At 38.4% G+C, this 26,270-nt stretch overlaps 1 protein-coding gene across 5 annotated transcripts in view; it reads right to left on the bottom strand.

Moving 5' to 3' along the window:
• Window positions 1–26,270, bottom strand: part of LOC100662395 (6-phosphogluconate dehydrogenase, decarboxylating) — a 216,956-nt gene that overhangs the window by 154,833 nt on the left and 35,853 nt on the right. For all 5 annotated transcript variants that reach the window (XM_064281262.1, XM_064281260.1, XM_064281263.1 and 2 more), the window contains exons 3-9: window positions 18,715–18,791; window positions 16,547–16,726; window positions 12,113–12,178; window positions 8,819–8,997; window positions 8,114–8,225; window positions 2,261–2,338; window positions 1,438–1,503 (exon numbers count right to left, since the gene is read on the bottom strand). In XM_064281262.1, coding sequence (XP_064137332.1) covers window positions 1,438–1,503; window positions 2,261–2,338; window positions 8,114–8,225; window positions 8,819–8,997; window positions 12,113–12,178; window positions 16,547–16,726; window positions 18,715–18,791 — 758 coding nt within the window. The remainder of the gene's footprint in view (window positions 1–1,437; window positions 1,504–2,260; window positions 2,339–8,113; window positions 8,226–8,818; window positions 8,998–12,112; window positions 12,179–16,546; window positions 16,727–18,714; window positions 18,792–26,270) is intronic.

Genomic DNA, 26,270 nt, shown 5'->3' with positions numbered 1-26,270 from the left:
AGAAATTTTTAAAAAATATTTTAAATTATCCATTACTTTTCATGGTAGGAAACACAGACAATACAAAGAAGTTAAAAAAAAAAAAAAACTAGTAATAATTTCAAGAAGCCAGATCTGTTCTAGAATGGTACTCTTAAGTGATCTCTTTAATTGCTCTTTGGAATGCTTTATAAGGAACTTCTTCAAGATCTAGGAGATCTCCTGGATCACTAGGGGAAATATCATAACACAACATAGAAGTTCCTCGAATTTTTGTTCCTTTATTCTGAATTCCTTCTCCAAAGCATATCATGTTTCCTAAAATGACTTTGGTGTGGAGTCTCATGATTCATGGTCACCCTTAAACAGCCATTCTAAATTCCAGAGTCAAAAAACAAAAGGTTTTTTTTTGAAGGTTCCATGCCTCCATACATCCTGGTGAGGATTTATAACCGTAACAGTTCATCCTATAGCTAGTCCATTTCTACTAATCTCCACCATACCTTGCTGGTGCAGTTATCCTACAGATGAAAGCATTTACAGGAGAGAACAAGAAAACAGAATAAGCCTCCAAACAGAAAATAATATTTTGCTTAGATTTAAGTCATAGTTGAGTATGACTTTTCAGAGATAACCAAGAGAGCATTCAATTCTTTTTAGGGACTCAAATGAGGTATTTAACTAAATCAGAGCACACAACGACTGAAACTTCCTCAGTTTCTAAACTAATAATGAAGCTCTTTATACAAAAATTGTTTCAGCTTTACTGTCCCACCATTAAGGAACAGAAGGAAACAACAGACTAGTTTTTTTATTATTTCTAAAATTTTGGCCCCCAAAATTAACAGCATTCACCCAAGTCAAATTGCTCAAATACTCCAAAGGTATGCATCCTGCTTAGAAAAGACCACTACAGGAAAAGAATATGCAATGAATTTTGTTGTTGAGTTGATTCTGACTCACAGCAACTCCATGTATGCAAAGGAGAACTGTTCCGTAAGGTTTTCAAGGCTGTGACCTTCCAGAAGCAGATCATCCCGTCTGTCTTCTGAGGCACTTCTGGGTGAGTCTGAACCACCAGCTTTTCTGCTAGTAGTCAAGCGCTTAGCTGTGTGTGCCACCCAGGGACTCATACAATGAATACACTTGGTCTTTGTGTTGCTGTTGTTAGGTTTTTGTAGAGATATGAAAAAAGGCTCAAAAAAAGTAGTCAGATCTTAGGTCTTGGCTCTCTCCTTTTCAGATCTATATTTACTTTCACTCTCTTTAATCTCTTTTACTTTTAGTACAAAGTCAAAGTATGTTATGTCTAGTATCTTATCTGAGAAGTTCTAAAAGGAGAAAGGCAAGATTATATAAAAAGGGTTGAAAAAGGACAGCCTCCATAAACTAACCTAAAATATCAAGTATATTTGCTGAACAGACACAATTTCTCTCATAATGTGCTATAAAACTTACCACCTCTGCCAAGGCTGAAATGACTTTGCCCAAAGTCGTAAGAGACTTATTAATATTTGCTCCTTCCTAAAAACAAAAACCAAACATGAAAGTATTATGATGAAGAAATTCTACTATTTCCACATCATATATAATACATAAAACACAATTAGTCATAGGCTAGCATTATTTGTTAATTATGACCACAAGTTCCTAAGAAACTCCTTGAATACTCCATCTTTCCCCTCCACTTGATGACATGCAAGGACCACATACCTAACTCACAGTCCTAGAGTATCTTCAAGATGTTTGTGCTCCAAAAACTTACAGATGCAACCTTCTCTCACAACTCAGCAACATACAATTTCTGCTTTTGTTAAGCAATTATCTCTAGAAAAGCCTGTGCTTGTCCTCACATCTGGATCTTTTGTATCCTGTTTCCATTACTGTCTCTAACTTCCATCTAGCCAACTTCTGCCTCTTCTGCAAATCCAATTCAATTCTCACCTTTTCCATGAAGGCCTCTCTAACTATTCTGTTATATAACTTACCCTTTCACTGAAGTTACAGACCAGAAATCAGCAAAATTTTTTCCATAGAGGGCCAGAAAGCAAATATTTTAGGTTTTGCAGGCCATACGGTTTCTGCTGTAACTACTGAACTCTGCCATTTTAGCATAAAAGCAGCCACAGACAATACAAAAACTAACGGGTGTAGCTGTGTCCCAGTAACATTTTATTTACAAAAACAGGTGGGAGGCTAGACTTGGCCCACAGGCTGTAGTTTGCTGACCCCTGTTACAGAACATTTATTGACTAGGCCATTTACTTGGTAAAATTAATACCTTTAATCGAGTCCCTTTCGCACCAGTTGAATCAGCCCGTTCACTTCCCGCTAGATCCACCAAGCTGACTTTACTGACCTGGTAAGGAACAGTAACATTTGGGACAATTAGAAAATAAGCAAGGTAGAAGTAGAAAAGGCAGGAAATTAAAAGATTAAGCTATTGAGAGGACTAAAAAAAGTTAGAGCTTTTAAATATGGCATAAACCCATTGCCGTCGAGTCAATTCCAAATCACAGCAGCCCTACAGGACAGAGAAGAACTGCTCTACAGGGTTTCCAGGGAGCGGCTGGTGGATCTGAACTACCAACCTTTTGGTTATCAACCGAATGCTTAATCACTGCACCACCAGGGCTCCCAATATGGCATAGGAAGACAAAAGCAAGATATACTCTCGTCAGTTTAAAGAGTATGCACAAAGTACACACCAATATCTTGGTTCAAAAATCAAACCAAACCCACTGCCATTGAGTCAATTCTGCCTCACAGTGAACCTACAGGACAGACAGAACTGTCCCAAAGGGCTTCCAAGGAGTGGTTGGTGGATTCAAGCTGCTGACTTTTTGGTTAGAAGCCAAACTAATTTTAGGATAAACATGATGTACTTTACTACAGTACATTATGTTGTTGCAGCACGCTGTTGAGTCATCCTTCTACCTATAACGATCCCATGTGACAGAACAGAACTGCCTCATAGGGTTTTCTTGGCTGTAATCTTTTTGGAAGCAGATCAACAGGCCTTTCTCCTGTGGAGCTGCTGGGTAGGTTTGAACTGCCAACCTTTAGGTTAGCGGCCAAGTGCTTAAATGTTTGCACCACCAAGGCTCCTTACAGTATGTTATAAAAATATATAAAACTCATCAACCCATTAAATGATAGATTAAAACTTAAGCTTCAAGTAACTGAACTCCCAAAGACTGCTGGTAGGATTGTAAAATGGTACACAACCACTCTGGATAACTAGTCTGGCAGTTCTTAAGAAGGTAAACATAACATACACCTACCATATGACTAACCATCCTACTCCAAGGTTTACACCAAGAGAATACGAAAACATTTATCCACATAAAGACTTGTATACAAATTTTCAATGAAGCTTCATTTCCAATAATCAAAAACTGGAAACAATTCAAGTGTCCATCAAAAGGTGAACTGATAAACTGTGGTATATCTATACAACGGAATACTAGTCAGCAAGTATTTCATAAAAGGAAGGAACTATTGATACACACACCACCACATATGAATCTCGAAATCATTATGCTGAGTGAAAGATGCCAGGTTAATACTGGATACTATATGATTCCATTTATATAAAATTCTAGGACATGTAAAATAATCTATAATGACAAAAAGCAGATCAGTCACAGCCTGGGGGTTGGGGTGGGAGGACGGATAGGTAGATTGCAAACTGGCATGAGGCAATTTTTCAGGGTTCTGGAAATACTCATTATCTTGATTGTGATACTGGTTTCGCAGGTGCATACAGATGTCAAACTGACCGAATTTTGCACTTCTAGTATGTGTAGATTATTGTATTTCAATAATATCTCAATAAAGTTATTAAAAAATAAAACTTTAGAAAAATATCAACAAAATTATCCATAATGGGTTATCAAGGAAACTAGGGCTACAGGATTAACATCTTTAATTTTCCAGGTTTAACATTATGGGAGAGAAGCAAAAATGCTCTCACAAAGACTGTTCCTTGATGGCCCTCACACAAAGAATGCTGACTACTAAACAGCATTCATATTGTAACCTCTAACTAAGCAGTGCCAAGTTATCTGACCACCTAATAAGGAGTATATTTTTCCCCAATTTTAATAACTTTGTTTTTTAGAGCAGTTTTAGCTTTTACAGAAAAACTGGGCAGAAAGTGCAGACAGTTCCCGTATACCCTTCTCCCCCTGCACACGGTCCTATCATTAACATCCCGGATTCATATGGTACATTTGTTACAACTGATGAACCAACACCTGTCGCCCTGGAGTTGACTTCAACTTATACTGACCCTATAAGACAGAGCAGAACTGTCCCATAGGGTTTCCAAGGCTGTAATCTTTACGGAAGCACACTGTCACATCTTTCTCCCTAGGAGCAGCTAGCTGGTGGGTTTGAACCATCAACCTTTTGTTACCAGTTCAGTGCTTAACCACTGTGCTGCCAGGGCTCCTTATGAACAAATACTGATGCATTATTTTTAACTCAAGTCCATAGTTTACATTAGGGTTTGCTCTGTGTTGTACAGTCCTATGGGTTTTGACAAATGTATGTCATGTATCCACCATTACAGTGTCATACAGAATAGCTTCACTGCCCTAAAAATGCCCTGTGCTCCATCTATTCATCATTCCTCCTGAGCCCCTAGTAACCACTTATCTTTTTACCACCTCTATAGTTTTGCCTTTTCTAGAATGTCATATATCTGGAATCATACAGTATGTAGCTTTTTCAGACTGGCTTCTTTCACTTAGCAATATGCACTTAAGGTTTCTCTGTGTCTTTTCGTGGCTTGATGGCTCATTTATTTTTTATCTCTGTATAATACTCCGTTGTATGGATGTACCACAGTTCGTTTATCCATTCACCTTTTGGAGGATATCTTCGTACTTCCAAGTTTGGGCGGTTATGAATAAAGTAGCTCTAAATGTTCTTGTGTAAGTATTTATGGAGACATACATTTTTATCCAGGACAAATGCTGGATTATATGGTAAGCCTATGTTTAGCTTTGTAAGAAACTGTCAGACTGTTTTCCAAAGCGGCTCCACCATTTTGCATTCCTACTAACAGTGAATGGGAGCTCCTGTTGCTCTACATCCCGTGAAACACATATTTTTAAAATAATTTTCAATTAAAGACAAACAAAAAAGTCATCAAGAAAGAGGTGATTCTAGTTCTTTGTGACATCAGTGTCATAAAGTACTCAAAGGGTCTTCTGTAACTACCAGTATAAGAAATCTATCTTCAGATTTAAAAATCTAGCTGCATGCTAATTAGTAAAGTAGGCAGAGTAGAACTCAACATAAATTTATTATAAACAATAACAGTAAAACTGACATTTACTGAGTGGTTACTCTGTGGCAGCACTATTATATGCACTTAATTTATAATAATATTTGATCCTTTTAACAATCTTAAGAAGTTGGAAGTTCAAGTGCACACAGAGATGCCTTGGAAAAAAGGCATGGAGATCAACTTCCAAAAAATCAGTCACTGAAAACCGTATAGAGCACAGTTCTACTCTGACACACATGGGATCGCCATGAGTTAGAGCTGACTCGAGGGCAACTGGTTTAATTTTCTGGTTTTGAGGTTGTTACAGGTGGGGAAAAGAAAGTACAAAGATGTTAAGTAACTTGCCCAAGGTAAGATCACCAAAAAGTAGCAGAGCTGGGATTTAAAGCAAGTAGTCTAATTCCAAAGTCAACAATATTTAACCAGAAAATGAGAAATCAAGAAGCAAATTTGAAGAGCACCAGAAATACTGTGCACTTATTTATTTTCCAGGAATAAAACACATCATATGCCTGCTTAATCCCACAGTTACATTATCATACCTCAAAAAAATAAGTTACACACAGCAAACAAGGCTTGTTGTTAGGTGCTGTTGAGTGGATTTTAACTCATAGCAACTCTGTGTACAACAGAACTAAACACTGCCTGGCCCTGCACCATCCTCACAATCCTTCTTATGCTTGAGTCAACTATTGCAGTCACTGTGTCAATCCATCTCATTGAGGGTCTTCCTCTTTTTCACTCACTCTCTACTTTACCAAGCATGATGTCCTCCAGGGACTGATCCCTCCTGATAACATGTCCAAAGTATGTGAGACAAAGTCTTGCCATCCTCACTTCTAAGGAGCATTCTGGCTGTACTTCTTCCAAGACAGATCTGTTCGTTTTTTTGGCAGTCCTTGGTATATTCAGTATTCTTCACCAAACCGTAATTCAAAGGCATCAGTTCTTCTTCGGTCTTCCTTACTTATTGTCCAGCTTTCTGATGCATATGAGGAGACCGAAAATACCATGGCCTGGGTCAGGTGCACCTTAGTCCGTAAAGTGATATCTTTGCTTTTTAACACTTTAAAGATGTCTTCTGCAATAGATTTGCCCAATGCAATACATCGTCTGATTTTTTTGACTGCTGCTTCCAAAGGAGTTGATTGTGGATCCATGTAAAATGAAATCCATGACAACTTCAATCCTTCCTCCATTTACTGTGATGCTGTTTATTGGTCCAGTTGCGAGGATTTTTCTTTTCTTTATGCTGAGGTATAATCCATACCGAAGGCTGTGGTCTTTGATCTTCATCAGTAAGTGCTTCAAGTCCTCTTCACTTTCAGCAAGCAAGGTTGTATCATCTGCATATCGCAGGTTGTTAACGAAGTCTTCCTCCAATCCTGATGTTGCATTCTTCTTTATAGTCCAGCTTCTCGGATTATTCGCTCAGCATACAGACTAAGTGTGGTGAAAGGATACAACCCTGACGCACACCTTTCCTGACTTTAAACCACACAGTATCCCCTTGTTCTGTTCAAACAACTGCCTCTTGATCTATGTACAGGTTCCTCAGGGGCACAGTTAAGTGTTCCGGATTTCCATTCTTTGCAATGTTATCCATAATTTGTTACGATCCACACAGTCGAATGCCTTTGCATAGTCAATAAAACACAGGTAAACATCTCTCTGGTATTCTCTGCTTTCAGCCAGGATCTACCTGACATCAGCAATGATATCCCTCCTTCGATGTCCTCTTCTGAGTTCAGCTTGAATTTCTGGTAGTTTCCTGTGGATGTACTGCTGCAACCACTTTTGAATGATCTTCAGCAAAATTTTACTTGCCTGTGACGTTAATGATATTGTTTGATAATTTCCCCATTCGGTTAGATCACCTTTCTTCGTAATAGGCATAAATATAGATCTCTTCCAGTCGGTTGGCCAAGTGGCTGTCTTCCAAATTTCTTGGCACACACAAGTGAGTACTTCCAGCACCGCATCTGTTTGTTAAAATATCTCAATTGGTATTCCATCAATTCCTGGAGACTTGTTTTTCACCAGTGCCTCCTGTGCAGCTTGGACTTCTTCCTTCAGTACCATCAGTTTTTCATCATATGTCACCTCCTGAAATGAATGAACATCTGCCAATTCTTTTTGGTACAATGACTCTGTGTATTCCTTCCATCCTTTTTTGATGTTTCCTGCGTCTCGTTCAGTACTTTGCCCATAGAATTCTTCAGTATTGCAGCTCGAGGCTTGAATTTTTTCTTCAGTTCTTTCAGCTTGAGAAATGCCAAGTGTGTTCTTCCCTTTTGGTTGTCTAACTCCATGTCTTTGCACATGTCATTATAATACTTGTGTCTTGTTGAGCTGCCCTTTGAAATCTTCTGTTCAGCTCTTTTACTTTATCATTTCTTCCATTTGCTTTAGCTACTTGATGTTCAAGAGCAAGTTTCTGAGTCTCTTCTGACATCCATTTTGATCTTTTCTTTCCTGTCTTTTTAACAAGGTTAATAAGGTAATAATTAAGAGGCTCCAGTCAAGAAGAAGGACAGGAAGTTATTGCTAAAGAACTGCTCATCAACCTCTTGCACAGAGTAGTTTTGAGACCCAAGATCTTGGATTGTTTTTTCTTAAGTCTATTTTCTATCTTGTAATTTCACATCAGGACTCCTATTCAAAATTGGTTTAAGGTTAAAAAAAAAAAAAAGCGATAAGCAGAGGCTATAGAACACCCTCCATTAAGTAGAACAGCAACCTTCCTCCCTTCCACAAAATGCAGAGGGCAGCAAGAGGGACTTCTGAAAATTCCCATCCCTTACAACTCAAGCCCAAGGACTGAAATTCTCCTACCTTCTCGGTGGAAAGGTTGGTCTCACTGTCCTGTTTCTTCTGGGTGAAAACAATGGTAAACACAGCATGTGAGCGGCTACTTGTTTCATTCATGTTGGTAGCTGCCACTGTCCTAAATAAACATAAAGGTGGCCATGTGACAATGGAATTCTTTGATGAAGGTTAAAATGGATAGTGCGCTCCACATTATAAGCATGACGATCGCAGCAACAGCTTTAAACTTATTCACAGATCGCAAGATCGTCACACTACTTCTCTTAATACTGCCTTGTCTGTGAGCTGGTGAAGCTCCTCTTGGATTCCAAAGGCGCCCCCTCTGAATCCCACTTCACACTTAAGCTGTCCCTTTAGGAACCACCGAAGCCTTTAATTTTGATTCTTTATTAGCTGCTCATTTATTCTAGCATCGATTACTGCAATAGTCACATACAGACATGACAACTAACGTCTTACTGTGAATTGATCAGAACCTAAGAATGAAACTTAACCAAAGTTCTAATGGGTTTCAGTAACACACTGTTTTGATGAGAAGAAAGATATTTAATATAATGAAGGCTTCACCCCTCTAGCATAGCCAAAGGATCAGAGGACCCCATAATTAAAGGAACCTTCATAGCTATACATGTGGTCTCAAACCCCTAACAGGGAACAAAGGGCCTCAAATGGTGCCGAGGACCTTAGTCTTTAGTCTATTTCCTACCACACCTGGCTTTGTTCCCAGCATCCATGAGGTCAGCGATGTCTGTGTAGGAAGTGACCGCCAGCTTTGACAGATCCTCCACATACGGTCCGAGAAGTGGATGTTCACGCACACGCAAATTACCCTTGTTTTTTGGATTCAGCAAATCTCGTACTCTCTCACAGTAAATTTCCATGTAGCTCACCTAGGAAGAAATTAAAAAAGTGAATTAGAGGACTTAGAAAAAGAAATCCCATACATTAAAAAGATTTTTAAAAGCTTTTTTAAAAATTTGTACAATTAGAGAGTGGCAACCTTTACCAAGAGAAAGGTCCTAGTCCTAGCTCCTTTTATTATATAAGCACAGATACCACACTGTGTAGGCTAGAGCCAATCCTCTGATTTTCTCAGGGAGGAAAAGGAGGTAAACAGGCTATCTCTGACACATAGTGGTTACTGTCTTAGGCAGAAAAATATCATTTTTCATAGCAACTTATCAACCATCAGTATGTTTGTAAAACTGCACACTGTTTTCAGTACCTGGGGATTACAGTGAGATTTCCCGAAGAGCTTAGAAATAAGACTTTTATCAAAATTAAAACTGAAGAACAAGATCAATATTCCAAAGCAGGAAAGACAAAAGAAACCAGTGACTGATACTTTCAGAATGACCACAATGTGACTGAATGTGGACAATGTCTCCACTAGAAGGGATGAGGGTTGATCAGCATGGAAGGTGATTTTGGCAAGACCTATCCAAGCCTTGGGGAGGAGAGGAAGTCTCAGGTAATATACTTCAGGAATTCTTCTCCTATCAGGAGGACCATTCCTATCATAAGGATGAATACACTAGGCTATCATTTCTAACCTGAGGTAATTAAACATTTAATTCCCCTAATCAGCTCCCCTCCCTCTAATTCCATGCGTACCCAACAGCCAACAGGGTTCTTACATAGGCCTGCCCACAGGAAGAGACTACACTCATTTACTAATGTGAGTGCTCTGGTCTGTGCCTTGTGAAAAGTTAACAAACCAGCACTCTGGTGTCATCACATCAGTCAAATGAGCTTCCCTCAAGAGACTGACTTTGAAGGGTGGTTCTGTTCGCAGTGTAGCTATAAAATCAGACCTTAAGCAAGCAAGGCTGTGAACTGAGGTAAACTGACCACAGCAGTTATACCCTTCTGTATCACGGAGCTATTCAAGCACACTGTGTAATTTCTACATTTTTCAATTTTAAATTTCTATAGACACGTTTTCAGAGGATCAGAGATGGAATCCTATCTCCATTTTTTTTTTTTTTTGCCTTTTCACTCAGTCTCTGATCTATTTGATGAAATATATTTTTATACTATACTTTAAAATCAGTAAAAAAAAAAAAAATTTTTTTTGTGAACCCTGGAAGAATCACTACAAGAGTAAAACAACAGGACAACAAATATTCTTAAATGTTCTTTCCAACAACAGGTCATCCTAGGTGAGGTTTTACTTCAATCATTCTTATGCATTTAAACTTAAACTTACATTCCTAAATCCCAGAAAGATACTGTATCTTCTTAGAAAACGTGCCCCTTTTCACATAAGTTGCAAGACTAAAGAGGCTAAAGGCTGATATGCTCCATTAACCAACCAGAGCGATCACTATTTCTTTTACCTCTGAACCAATCGTTATAGCTCCTCTTTGGCCAAATCAGTTCACTGACCACTGATATCTTCCAGGCACTTGGCATACACCAACATAGAAAACAGACACAGCTCCCTTCCCTAGGGACCTTACGATTCTAGCAAGTGAGACTGACAATAAACGATAAACATAAAAAAAAATTAAACCATATATTATATTACAATGTGATGAGTGCTATGGAAAAAAGAAAAATAGAACAAGACAAGAGAGATCAGGAGCGCTGGGATGGAGGGCAAGTTGCAGTATTAAACAAGGTGGTCAAGGTAAGCCTCACTGACAGAGTGAGAATATGGGCAAGGACTTGACAGAGGTTAGAAACTTAGTAAAGTAGCTCTCCAGGGGAAGAAAGTTTCAGGCAGAGGAAACAGTAATTGCAAAAGCCTGAGGCAGGGATGTTCGTGGTGTATTTGAGAAAGAAAGCCACTGTGGCTGGAGCAGAGTAAATAAGGGGAGAAAAGCAGGTGAGGGAGGCCCCACAAGGGATCTGCGCTGAAATTCAAACAAGCCTGTGAAGTCTAACATGAAAGAAAACGGCATCTTCTTTTACTACCCATAAGAACTCATGGGATTTTTAAAAAACTGTGACAGGATAAGACAAGCTATTTAGAGAATTCGTTTTAACACAAAATATCCTTAGAGCAGCACGTTCTCCCCTTGATACATGACGCGGCAAGGCAGAATTCTTTAAAACTTATAAACTTATGTAATATTTTTTATAGGGAAAGAAAAAGCCCCAAAGCAGCTAAGGAACTGTGCAAGTTCTATTAACAATTCACCATACATACACTCCAAAATAAATAATCTAGAGCTTGCTTAAAAGACAGCTGAATTTCTCAGAAGAGGCTTGTGCTGACAGAATTTCAGTTACTAATAATTTTAGTTACTATGCAATTGAATACAAGAAGGGGGGGCTGAGATGACAGCTTCATAAAACACACACACAAAAAGATAAAATGTTTATGAAACAAACTAACATATATAAGCAATTCTATAGACATCTTATTGAAAAAGACAAGGTAAACACACTGGATGGAAAATAACTTCTCAAGTTTCTAAGCAATTATAAGGGGGGAGAAGGGATTGATTACATAAATTTTTAAGAACCTAGGCCTGTCAGAAAAATTATTAACAATATTAAAGGGAAAGAGTTCAGACAAACGAATAAAAACATTGAGCACTGAAAACATGAAAATGCATACGTGTAATTTAAAAGATGTTCAATCACACTAATAATCCAAGAAATGAAAATTTAAGAGTGAGAAATTTTCAAATTGGTAAAGATTAAAAAATGATAATACTACATGTTGGCAAGAGTACAATGGGTGCTTACACCCTCCTGGTGGGACTGAAAATCAGTACAGCCTTTCTTTCTAAAAGGCGACTTGGCAATCCAAACGTATTGTTTGACAACCAGGATACAGGCAAAGGAAATAACCGAAAATAAAGGCAAAGACTTATGAACAAGGATTTAATTGCAATATGATTCATTAAAACCATAATTTAGAAATAGCCTAAATGCACAAAATTGGGGGAATGGTTAAGTGATCTGTAGCAGTCGAATCTGACACCATTTACAAGTAATGCTTAAGGGAATGGAGTGCAAAAACCTCTGATTTCAACCCTGAGTTGTACTCACCTCGACAGAGTAAGACATTTCTTCATTACAGTTGTCATTGATTTTCTCAAATAGTTCTTCACATAACTACAGAAGCAGAATGAGAGAGGCGTGAATATCACAAATCAGAGAAGTACTAAGTTACCCATGAGTGCTAAGTAACTTAGCAAGAGCCCCCGTCTCAAAATATTAATAGCATCAACACCAAGGTATGCTTCAAACAAAATAAAAGGAAAACTGTGAATACATTCCTCTCATCTAATCTTTATTCTCCCTCAGCAACAGTACTTCTCAATATTGTTTCCTCAGAGAAGGAAAGACACATTTGAGGAAAGAGGGGGAATGATGTCTCTTAATAGGAGAGTTATGACATTGGCACATTTAAATGTATGTGGATTCAATCATTCATACTAAAAAATGTATGTGGATTCAATCTTTCATACTATACTAGGGTAACTGTGACTCGGCTATCAGTATTATAATTGTACAGTAAAACTACTATTAAACCATGCTTTGCACACAAACATATATTTATCATGCTATATAAGATCTATTATTATACACTGTCAGTTACTATATACATTATAAATTTGGGCAGAAGAACGGAAGGAATTTTTCAAGAATAATTTTGACTCTATAAAATACTGCTTTTACCACTATCTTTAGATTCCAGCCTCTATATGAGATGCTACACCACTACACAGTGACATTTCTAACACAAAACATTAATTGTTCTAGATCAGAAAAATTATGACATGGCATGCTCCCTATCCCCTGAACTTATTTAAAGTATGTAATATTTAAATAAAAATCTCCTGAGTTTTCATTTGCTACACCTATAGGATTAAGGCAATCAATATACATTTTGAAAATGAACTATATGTTCATGATTCTCTAGAAAAATAGAATTTAAAATTTGTTACAAATAAATTTTCTGAATAATAATCATCTTTTTGAGAAACCATGCTCTTGCACTAAAATAAAGTACTACAAAGTTCTACTTGAAAAGAGATGTATATGTAATCCTCAAGAACTCCAATAACAAAACAAAATTAAGGGGAAAGGAAGGAGAGACTAAGTGTGGTAACAGGATAAAACAAATAAGGTAACTTAGTATAATCTGCTAAAATTAATTGTTTTATTGCTGACGAACTGCTGCATAGTAGCAGAGAGTAAAGACTCCAGAATGACCTTATCTACGTTTGGATTCTGGCTCTGCGCCTACTTGGGTAAGTGACACAACCTGTGCCTCAGTTTTTTCATCTGTAAAACAGGGGTAAACATAGCACCTACCTCTTAGGGGATTAGATGAACTAATATTTGCAAAGCACTTAAACCTGTGCTTGGCACATAGTGAGTGCTACATAATGTTTTCTCTGAATAGTATTATAGCTCTTATTACTATATACAAAGGACAATTGCCAAAATGTCTTGAACAATTCAATTACAGGAAAAAATGTATACTAGTATGTGCAATATCATCAGTCAGAGCAAGGCCAGGGCCCAACTGCAGAACAGATCATCAATTGCTCATACGCAAGTTCAAGCTGAAACTGAAGAAAATTAAAATCAGAGCAGCAAGTCCACGAGAGCCAAAGTACGACCTTGAGTATATCCCACCTGAATTTAGAGACCATCTCAAGAATAGATTTGATGCGCTGAACACTAATGACCGAAGATCAGACGAGCTGTGGAATGATATCAAGGACATCATACACGAAGAAAGCAAGAGGTCACGAAAAAGACAGGAAAGAAAGAAAAGACCAAAATGGATGTCAGAAGAGACTCTGAAACTTGCTCTTGAATATCAAGTAGCTAAAGCAAATGGAAGAAATGATGAAGTAAAGGAACTGAACAGAAGATTTCAAAGAGCAGCTCGAGAAGACAAAGTATTAAAATGACATATGCAAAGAACTGGAGATAGAAAATCAAAAGGGAAGAACACGCTCAGCATTTCTCAAGCTGAAAGAACTAAAGAAAAAATTCAAGCCTTGAGTTGCAATACTGAAGGATTCTATGGGGAAAAATACTAAACAACTCAGGAAGCATCAAAAGAAGATGGAAGGAATACACAGTACCAAAAAGAGCTGGTTGACAACATTCTACCACTTCAGGAGGTACCATATGAACAGGAACCAATGGTACTGAAGAAGTCCAAGCTGTACTGAAGGCACAGGCGAAAAACAAGGCTCCAGGAATTGACAAAATATCAATCGAGATGTTTCAACAAACAGATGCAGTGCTGGAAGTACTCACTCACCTATGCCAAAAAATCTGGAAGACAGCTACCTGGCCAATCAACTGGAAGAGATCGATATTTATGCCTATTTCCAAGAAAGGTGATCCCACTGAATGTGGAAATTATCGAACAATATCACTAGTATCACACACAAGTAAAATTTTGCTAAAGATCATTTAAAAGTGGCTGCAGCAGTATATTGACAGGGAACCTCCAGAAATTCAAGTAGGATTCAGAAGAGGATGTGGAACCAGGGATATCACTGCTGATGTCAGGTGGATCCTGGCTGAAAGCAGAGAATACCAGAAAGACGTTTACCTGTGTTTTACTGACTATGCAAAGGCATTCGACTGTGTGGATCGTAACAAATTATGGATAACATTGCAAAGAATGGAAATTCCAGAACACTTAGTTGTGCTCCTGAGGAACCTGTAAATAGATCAAGAGACAGTCGTTCAAACAGAACAAGGGGATACTGTGTGGTTTAAACTCCAGAAAGGTGTGCGTCAGGGCTGTATCCTTTCACCATACCTATGTAGTCTGTATGCTGAGCAAATAATCCGAGATGCTGGACTAGATGAAGAACGGGGCATCTGGATTGGAGGGAGATTCGTTAACAACCTGCGTTATACAGATGATACAACCTTGCTTGCTGAAGGTAAAGAGGACTTGAAGCACTTACTGATGAACATCAAAGACCACAGCCATCAGTATGGCCTATACTTCAACATAAAGAAAACAAAAACCCTCACAACTGGACCAATAAGCAACATTACGATAGATGAGGAAAAGATTGAAGTTGTCAAGGATTTCATTTTACTTGGATCCACAATCAGCACCCATGGCAGCAGCAGTCAGGAAGTCAAAAGATGCGTTGCATTGGGCAAATCTGCTGCAAAAGACCTCTTTAAATGGTTGAAAAGAAAGATGTCACCTTGAGGACTCAGGTGCACCTGACCCAAGCCATGGTGTTTTCAATCGCCTCCTATGCATGTGAAAGCTGAATGATGAATAAGGAAGACTGAAGAAGAATTAATGCCTTTGAATTGTGGTGCTGGAGAACAAACAAACCTACCCGGGAAGAAGTACAACCAGAATGCTCCTTGGAAGCAAGGATGGCGAGACGCTGTCTCACATACTTTGGACATGTTATCAAGAGGGATCAGGCCCTGAAGGAAGACATCATGGTTTGTAAAGTAGAGGGACAATGAAAAAGTGGGAGACCCTTAATGAGATGGACTGACACAGTGGCTGTTAAGAATGAGCTCAAGCATAACAATGATTGTGGGGATGGTGCAGGATCAGGCAGTATTTGGTGCTGTTGTACATAGGGTCGCTCTGAGTCAGAACCAACTCAATGGCACCTAACAACAACAAAAGTTTATGCAAATGTTTTTCTGAAAATTTCCTAGTGTTTATTAATAATTAAGCATTTAAATTATATAGCTGAATTTAAGATTATAATCCAATAGCCCATTAGAAAAAGCTGGTATTGTCCCCTTATGCATTTTATTCTCAGAATACAGAGATAGTGGCATTATGCCTATGTAAAAAGAAAACACTTTAACATTCACTGTAAATATAGTTAATATGAGTAAACTATATTCCTGTTTTTAACAAAAGAAGTTCCTCCTAAATACTCATGTCAGAACTCTTCTTCATTCAGAAAGAATACAAGAACAGAAGAAATAATACCAACTGCTCTTAAAAAAAGAACTCTCAGGCTGTATAAAGTTTAAAGTCATAGTATTAAGTTAGTAAAAGTTAATATTAAGCTAATAAGATAACAGAAAAGTATCACTGAAAGACATATGCATATTACATGTCTCAAATGTTTAACTCTCTTTAATAAGTTAACTTTTTTATAAATGTTTCAGGAGATTAAACTTTTACTATTTAGTGACTATCACAGACATGTTTCATAGACTCAGAAGCTGGTAACACTTTAAAAAAAATAAAATAATGTGACACTGGGTATACCGCACCATCTTTACAAAGCGTTAATTTTCCTGCCTTTACAGACAGCTGTACACATGTCCTTCTCTCCCACTAGACTCTAAGCTCCTCTGAGAGAAAGGGAGACATTATTCAGCTTTGTGTCTTGCATACTAATAGTCCCTGAATAAACGTTTGCTATAAAAAATAACTGTTAAAGTAATTTAAGATTAAGAGTAATGATGAACAGAAGAGTTTTTCTGCTGTTTTGTCTTTTTTACCTGTGGAATGATGCCAGCTTGGCTTTCTTCTTGTTTACCCATCATTGTATAAGATTTTCCAGCACCAGTCTGTCCATAGGCAAAAATACAGACGTTGTATCCCTCAAAGGCGTGCAAGAGCATTTCCTTCCCAATGTCATTGTACACACGGTTTTGAGATGCAAAACAGGGATCTTCGGGCTGTAAGGTTAAAGGGACAAGTAAATCACGTTTTAATTCAAATCCTTCCCTGTACTTAGCTGGTAGCCTACATAATAAACCAACAGCATTTGGAACTAGAGTATTTCACTTAAAACATACTAGAAAATTTTTAAATCCCTTCTACATAGTTTATTTTTCTCATTAAACACAAATTCTCTCTCTCACGTGCACGCACACACACACGCACAAGCACTGTTAAAGCCATCCACGGCAGCCATACATACATGAAAATATCCACATGAAATTATCTGGCAAGATTACACTTTATTTTCTATAACTTTAAAAGTATCACTCTTCCATTCACTCTTCTTGGGAGCTCCAAGAAGATTTTCTTACGTGGAAAGTCAAGAGTCTTTCTACTTAAAAAGATCAAAAGTCAAGTCTACATGTAACAATACCTCTTTGAACTTGCTCCAGGTAGTGTGACTACTTCTCAGTAAACTCAGTTCTCAGTAAGGGATGTTTCCAATCCCTTACACAGGCCCTTCCCTTGGCAATTAGGTTTTGTTGCTAGTTTAAAACATCTCCTCTCCCATCTATGTCAACTAGCATAATAAAATCTATTAAGAAAACACTCTGCATCCCACTTTGGAGAGTGGCATCTGGGGTCTTAAACGCTAGCAAGCGGCCATCTAAGATGCATCAATTGGTCTCAATCCACCTAGATCAAAGGAGAATGAAGAACACCAAAGACACAAGGTAATTATGAGCCCAAGAGACAGAAAGGGCCACATAAACCAGAGACTGCATCAGCCTGAGACCAGAAGAACTAGATGGTGCTCAGGTACAACTGATGACTGCCCTGACAGGGAACACAACCGAGAACCCCTGAGAGAGCAGGAGAGCAGTGGGATGCAGACCTCAAATTCTCATAAAAAGACCAGACTTAATAGTCTGACTGAGACTCGAAGGACCCAGGAGGTCATGGTCCCCAGACCTTTTGTTAGCCCAAGACAGGAACCATTCCCAAAGCCAACTCTTCAGACAGGGATTGGACTGGACTACGGGATAGAAAATGATACTGGTGAGGAGTGAGCTTTTTGGATCAAGTAGACACATAAGACTATGTGGGCAGCTCCTGTCTGGAGAAGAGATGAGAGGGCAGAGGGCGACAGAGGCTGGCCGAATGGACACGAAAATAGAGTGGAGAGAAGGAGTGTGCTGTCTCATTAGGGAGAGTGCAACTAAACTCTAGTTTAGAACAATCTCTGGAAGCCAGTAAGATTTGGGGTTCTATGTTGAGTAAAGGAATCATGAAGGGCCTTACTCTCCATTCTCCCAACTTTTGTTAACTTTTGTCTTCCTCGAGAACCTGCAGGGCCTTTCAAAATCTTTGAAAACCGTGCCATTCTACCACCATTTAAATGAACAAATCATTTCACTACGGTCACCCCAATCTTGCCAGCCATATTCTCTATACTTGTACTCTCTATTCCCTCAAAATTTAACTTACAATTAACAATATATACTAAGCAATCTTTAATTTGGCAATTCCTAAGATCTTTTATTTATTTATTTTTTTAAGATCTATTTTTTTATAAGTATAATAATGTTCATAACAAGAATCCTGAAATATTGATAAATAAATCCTGAAGGGATATCTAAGTCACAGACTAAATTAGGTCCAGTAAAAATTCAGTATAAACTAAGTCAGTTTTAAAAAAATTTTGGTAAAAATATACATACCAAAACATTCACCAGTACAATAATTTCTATGTTGAATCAGTTTTACATATACGTACATATGTATGTTTATGTATATGTAACTTTCCAGCAACCAAAATACTCTATTAAGGAAAATACTTCAGAAAGCATTCACCGTTATTAAAAAATGAACCACAACAGACCACATTTACAAAACAAGAATCGGATCTGCTCTGGTAACAGAACAGACAAAAAGCAAAGAGGAGGCAGGAGGTCTGACACTGGAGACTGCTGACGGGAGGCTGCACCATGAGTATACTTACCGAGGTATGAGACCAGTAGGAGTAGTCAAAGCTGAAGGACTTTGGAGCTTCCTTCGGGTTCTTTGGGTTAATAATACCTAGAGGATAAAATGTTTAATTTTATGTCATTCAGGTACATATTCTTTACTTCAACCTGGATGTTATATGTTCAAAACATCCCAATCAGTAAATTCATATATTGAATCTGATAAAGGGCAAACAAAAAACAAAAGTAATCACATTCTTAAGAAATGATCTTTATTTGGAGCTTAGAAAAAAATCAGACCAACAACATTTACTGGGCATCACCAGGACTCAGAACAGAGCCTGGTGCATAGTAGGTGCTCCATAAATATTTTGCAACTGAATGTTTCATCCTCCCTAGGTAAATAAAAAATAATAATTTTTTTTTTAAGTAGGTGGTCAAAATTTGGAGATGGGGCAGGTTACTGTTTCAAGGTCCCTTATAAGGCTTCGAAATAATTTCAGCACATCAGAAATAAAAAACTAGAAAATTACTGAATTACTCCACTCTTTAAAACAAACTCTTTTAGTGAAAATATATACAACAAAATATACACCCATTCAATAATTTTTTACCTGTACAGTTCATTGACAATGGTTACATGCTTCACATTGTGTCACCATTCTTCCTATATATCTACCCACACTGTTTCACTGCTGTTAGATTCTTTGCCCCTTAAAGTTCTGTGTTTCAGAGTTACTGTTGTCCGTTTAATCTCATATAGATAATTCTTTAAAAGAGTGCAACTGCTCAGGGCGAACATTTTTTATTAAATGAGCCAAATTGTTGTTTAGTTTTTAAAGATGCATTCATGGGATAGTTTTAGTTCAAGGCTTAAAAGTTGTGAAACGAACTCTTTTCAAAGATTTTATCTACTTCAGAAAAGCATTTTGTAATGAATGAAGCAGGCACTGGAAAGATAGTCCTATTTCTGAAATCCACAGCTGATAATAACTATTACAGAATTATTATATATATATGTGTGCGTGTGTGTGTGAATATATATGGGATCACAGACTACTAATTCATCTGTAGAGTATTATAAACAGGAAAATTAAGTTTTGCCTAAAAAGCATGAACTCTCAGTGCCCACATTAAAAGTGATTTCTCACGTAAGTAACCCAGTCACACTACATTTCAAGGACTGACTTAGAATGCTGAGGCTTAACTTCTCTTCTCTTCCCATACATACAAAACTCGAGCTCTTTATACTTCACATGGAACAGCACCCTTTATAACATGTGGTCAGGAAATCTCAAAGACTGGACATCGCAACCAATCTACTTCTCTAAGGCAGGGCCACGTCCCAGGCTATCAGTGAGATCAAGATTAAAAAATAAATCTGTCTGTGACAGCTGCTGCTCAGGACACAAACAGCAACAGTTGCTATTGTGCTTAGTTCTCTTGCTGGATAGCTGGGTATGGCCACACACTGATGTTCCAACCTCAAATGCTGACAGAGTATTAATAAGGCTCACATTGCACATAATCATGTGACACAGAGACATGTTCTTGAAAGAACATCTTTCCAAACACAAATGGTAATCTAAGCAACAAAATGTGCTTCTAACCAAAGACACTACACACAAGATTTAAATAACAGCCAACATGGAGGAAGCACTAACTTAGAGCTATAGGCGCTTTCTGTGTACTAACTTATTTAATACTCCCAACTACGTAATAAGGCAGATGTTTTATTATCCCCTCTTACAGATAAAAGAAACCATCACAGAGAAATTAAATAACTTACCCAAGGCTATAGAGCTAGTGGCAGAGCCAGGATATGAATTTGGAGAGTTTGGCCCCAGAGCCCTGACTCTTAGTCAAGACACCCATCGTTTAAATGCTTATTCCCTACATGCAGTAATTCCCAAAGCAAACAAGTGAGGCTTTTTATATGTATACGTACTATCAGGAGCCCTGGTGGCGCAGTGATTAAGCGTTTGGTCACTAACAAAAAGGCTGGCAGTTGAAATCCACCAGCTGCTTCTTGATGGCAATGGGTTTGGTTTGATTTGATATGTATTATCACTCCCCTGCGATTATACCACCAACACTGTTTAAAACTCTCTTTACCATTTAAAACTGGGAACTATGAAGATTATAGTTGCTAAAAGATGAAAGACCACATAAAACACACACACACAACCTCTACCAAGAAAATGGAAATTAAAGTCATACTGTGTGAGCCAGGTTCTAGGTTTTAGCTGATCAACAATAAGAACAATGATGAGATGCAGGGTGTAACCTCTAAAAGTAGTCTTCACCACTCAAAAACATGGTTAAAATGAACACTTTCAACTGCTAGAAAATGTGCTGTCATAAATCCTTTAAACCAGTTTTCATTCACCCTTTTAGATACTGACTGGTGGCACCAATTCTGCTAAGAACTTAAGAAAGGGCCAGTTCTCAGATCCTATCCCTTTGTTCTCTCTTCCCTAGGAAAGAAAAAGAAGTAAAAACTACACTAGTAACTTCTTTGATTCACATGGAACCCTTTTCCTCTTCCTCAATACTCCCCTCTTCCAGATCTTTCAAGCTTATGAAACTATTAAGCTTTCCTAACTTCCAGCTTAAAAACCAAGTTCTTTTTTAAATAACTGCCTCTAGTCAACAACAAAAACCTTTTTAATATAAAAAGTAAATAAAAATACAATTTTAAAAAGCTATTTATATATTAGTTTAGCCAAACAAGATTAAATTTATGCACAATATTAAAAAGATTTCAATTTCCAAATGAGAGGTGTGTGTGCGTGTATGTGTGCGTGTGTGTGTACATGCGTGTATACGTGCGTGTGTATGTGTGTTGTGTGTGTGTGTAGATAAAAGACAACTCAGAACAATGCAAAATTCATTATATTGTTAGGTAGTAGTTATAGGGTAGCTTGTTTAATTTTATTCTTTATATTTACATATATATGGAGTATCTAGAAGATATGAAATATTTCATAATCAAAAACTTTAAACTGCTTGAACTCTGCAAATAAAAAGATTTTTATAAAGATAAAATATTAATGACACCATTTGCGCTCATCAGAACCCTCTAAAGCCCATGAACTCCACTATTCATCTATGGACAATAAATATAGTGTTTTCAAATGCACCAAAAGATTTTTCTTTCTGAATTAATGGTTGAAATCTAACTCATATCCTTTCACCCAACTAGGAAACAGGATGCGTCAAACTACTAAAAAAAAAGAGGGGGAGAAGCCCAGAACATGTAAGAGAAAGGGTATAGGATTCAGAATCAAAGGACCTGCATCAGCACCTACACCTTTTAATATTCAAAACATATGAAGAACAATTAAGAAATACTATATTTAGATTTCTTCTGTGACTTTGCGTATTCCTGAGCTTTTGTGGCCTCTCTGGAGCACTGGTGATACAGTGGTTAAGCACTAGGCTGCTAACTGAAAAGTTGGCTGTTCCAACCCACTCGCTACTTCATGGGAGAAAGATGTGGCTGTCTGCTTCCATAAACATCATAGCCTTGGAGGCCCTATGGGGCAGTTCTATGTCCTATAGGGTCGCTCTGAGTCGGAATCGACTCGCCAGCAACGGGTTTGGGTTTTTGGTTTGGTGGCTTCTCTAAAACTAAGGTAATACCTAGTTCACAGCATAAAATAGTAAGCTACTACACAGATGTTAAATTTTTAAAAATAGGTATTCCATAGTCTTTAAGCCAAAGCAAGAAAAGGTCACTAATTGCTAACGTAAGCTAAAGTTAAATCTAAATTTTATTTCTTGGCAAGAGTGAAAGTGTTACAATGCTGTGCTATCAAACCTCTAGTGCCCCTACAATACTATGAATGACTTATGTACATGGACCATGTCTCATGGATCCTCTGTGCTGCCCTACACCAAATAGGCACTCAGATGAACGTCTTCCACACACATCATATACAATTTTAATTTTATTAAATCCTATACAATTTTAAGCAGCATGAAAAGAAAACCAAAACAAGGCATGCATGTACAATATATACATAAAATGTCAGATTTTATCAGCTTTCACAGAAAGAATATAGAAAGAATTGTATTACTGAAAAATTGGGCAATAAATATTTAACACAATGGTTTTTATGTCACGGTCAACTGAGTTAAAACACAGTATGTATGACTTTTGATTTGTTTCTCAGGCAGCATGCACACAGGCTGAGTGGAATTAAAGTAATTAATAAATATATTCAATACATAAGCCATATTTTCACCAACATAAAACACCAGGGTCACATGTCATCAGCGTGCTAGTTTTGTCTATGACAAATCGCCACTTTTTCTATAAGAAATGGACTCGGGCATTTTTTTTGAGTACTGAGGTCAGAACATCACTCTATTTTAAGCGTTCATTACCACCCTAGTTCAAGCTACCATCTCTCTTACCGAGATTACTGCAATACGTCTGAACTGGTCTCCCTGCTTCTCCCCCTCCCCCAACTTGGCTCCTGAAGAGTCTACTCTCTGCACCACAGGCAGTGATCCTTTTGAAATGTAAGCCATATCATGTCCATGTCATGCCTCTTTTGAAAATCTTCCAATGGCTTCCCATTACATGCTGAACAAAATCCCATGAGGTTTTATAATCTGTCCCATCCCTCGCTCCCTCTCTGACTTCATCCCCAAAGACTCACCCTCTCTCCACCACAGCCCTACTGGCCTTCTTATTAAATACACACTCTCATTTCAGGGCCTTTAAAGTTGCTACGGTACCAGGAATGCTCTTCTCCTGGAAAACTGAACAGCCCATTCCCAAACTTAATTCTGGTTCTGTTCAATCATCATCTTTTCAGAAGGCCCCTTCCTGACCATCCTGTTTAAAACCTGCACCCACTGTTATTCTCCATCTTCTTACCCTGATTTATTTTCCTTCACAGCACTTCTGACTCCCTGGTTTATCACATGGGTCACTAGAATGTAGGCTCCACGACACCAGTAACTTCTGCTGCATTCACTGCTATGCCCCCAGCTCTCAGAACAGTGCCTGGGCACACACCGGATACCCAATAAATACCTGAAGAATAAATGACTATGTTAGTGTTAGCTTTCCTCACAGATTGTCACTTGTTTGAGGATACAAACCATGACCCCTCTCTTCCTATATTACCCTGTGTCTTAGTCATCTAGTACTGCTGTAACATAAATACCACAAGTGGATGACTTTAACAAAGAAAAATTTATTTTCTCACAGTCTAGTAGGCTAGAAGTCCAAATTTAAGGTGTGAGCTCCAGGGGAAGGCTTCCTCTCTGTCAGCTCTGGAGGAAGGTCCTTGTCATAAATCTTCCCCTGGACCAGGAGCTTCTCTGCACAGAAACCCCAGGTCCAAAAGACATGTTCTGCTTCCAACACTGCTTTCTTGGTAGTATGAGGTCCCCAACTCTCTGCTTGCTTCCCTTTCCTTTTATCTCTTGTAAGATAAAAGGTGGTACAAGCCACACTCCAGGGAAACTCCCTTTACGTTGGATCAGGGATGTGATCTGAGCAAGGGTGTTATGTCCCACACTAATCCTCTTTAACCACAGGCAGAGATTATGATTTATACCACACAGGAAAATCACAAAACGGAGGACAACCACATAATACTGGGAATCTTAGCCTAACCAAATTGACACATATTGGGGGGGGGGGGGGGTGCACAACTTAACCTATAACACACCCGCAGTGCTGGCTTCAGAAGCAGGCAACTCTTATTTGTGAATTGGAATGTAGCTTCCTGGACACGACTTTGCTTCTTGAGTCTTTTCTCCTGAGTAGCCAACTTATTCAGCGTCTGGCAAGAAACACTAATTTCTAGACGGACCAAAACCAAAAACCAAACCCAGTGCCATCAAGTCGATTCCGACTCATAGCGACTCTATAGGGCAGAGTAGAACTGCCCCATAGAGTTTCCAAGGAGCGCCTGGGAGATTCGAACTGCCGAACCTTTGGTTAGCAGCTGTAGCGCTTAACCGCTACGCCACCAGTGTTTCCTTCTAGAGGGACAGAGACTCTAAATTCCAGTCTAGAGTAAAGATGCAACTTTTAGGAAAGAGCTATAACAGGTAAACAAGAGGCAGGAGGAAAGATGACCTGATTTTAAATACTGTATACAGAAGACTACGTGCTGGTAGACCACCAGGCAGGGTAAGGATATAAAAAGTGGAGGCAGGAAAGTGGAATAAGTATTGAAAATCCCTCTTCTTCTCTAGATCTTTAGAATTGTCTCTTAAGCTTATGTTTCACAGAAAATATGGAATCTCATGGCAGATAGAGCTATCTTACCATTAGAATTTGTTGCTCCAAAATTTTCTTCGGTGTTCTAGATAAAAACAAGCTTGCCTTGCATGAGAATTCTTGTGTAGGTGTGAAACAGATTCTTGACCTCACCCACAATACACACACCCAAAAGGTACCAAAAGGTACATCAAACGACATAAAAAAATGCTGATGTTCTCGGTACTCAACTTCCCAAGTTGTTTCTCTGAGATATACATTCATTTAGGAGGATGAGGTGCTCAAAGCCTAGCTCAATGTCCAACACATAGCAGGGTCTCAATAAGCATTGGCTGAGTCATTGTTGAATCTCATAACTACATCCAAGATGGTGTATCCACTCAAAGATCTTCAATAAAAATATTTCACTGCCACTGCATCCATCTGGCCCCAAGTTCATTTTCCTGATCTTTCTGCCCTGCCTTCCAGTAGTTCCTGTGCACTTTTACCCAATGGACTCAGCTCTCCAATCTCCCAAGTCTGATATAATGCTAACTTCCATGCTAACTTAAACTTTCTCAAAGGAAAGGTAGATCCTAAAATTCTATTTTAAGAAAGGAAAAGTTAAACAGCACTTTCATTTATCGAGCACAAACTATGTACTATATATACTGCGCTGGGGATGAGATGGAAAGCAAGAGTTATTTCTACCCTTCTAAAGTTTTTATAGCCAATGGAGGAGACAGATACATAATCACACCAAATAAATACATACTTTGAAATTATAAAAGGCACACTAAGGCACATGAAGAGGGCTGTATTAAAGAAAACATACAAAATAGGGGATTTCTGAGCAAGTAAACTCTGGTCTGGGAAGACAGAGAAGGCTGGGCTAAAAGATCCAAAGACCAAACCTATTGCCACTGAGTTGATTCCGACTCACAGTGACCTTACAAGACAGAGTGGAACGGCCCCATAGGGTTTCCAAGGCTGTAATTATGGGAGCTGAATGCCACAACTTTCTCCCACAGAACAGCTGGTGGGTTTGAATCACCGGCCTTTCAGTTAGCAGCTGAGCATTTAAATACTATGCCACCAGGGCTCCTTTGGGTAAAGGTTAAGTAGGAATTAACTAGGCAAAGTGGGGGAGTAATAATAATAATAGCTAACACTTACTGAAGGCTTACCATGTACCAGGCACGTGTAACCAGCAGTTTAATCCTCACTATTAGTATCTTCATTTTACAGATGGAGCACCTGAGACAAAGAGAGAAAGGAGCCTGCCCAATGCCAGAGCCTAGATTCAAACACGGGCCATCTGGCTCCAGAGCTCTGGACCACAAGGCAACATGTATTCCAGGT

The sequence above is a fragment of the Loxodonta africana genome, chromosome 3 (genome assembly GCF_030014295.1).
Source record: "Loxodonta africana isolate mLoxAfr1 chromosome 3, mLoxAfr1.hap2, whole genome shotgun sequence".
In the NCBI taxonomy this organism is placed as follows: Eukaryota; Metazoa; Chordata; class Mammalia; order Proboscidea; family Elephantidae; genus Loxodonta; species Loxodonta africana.
The sequence above is the reverse complement of the archived record's forward strand: the minus strand, read 5'-3'. Positions and strand labels throughout refer to the sequence as shown.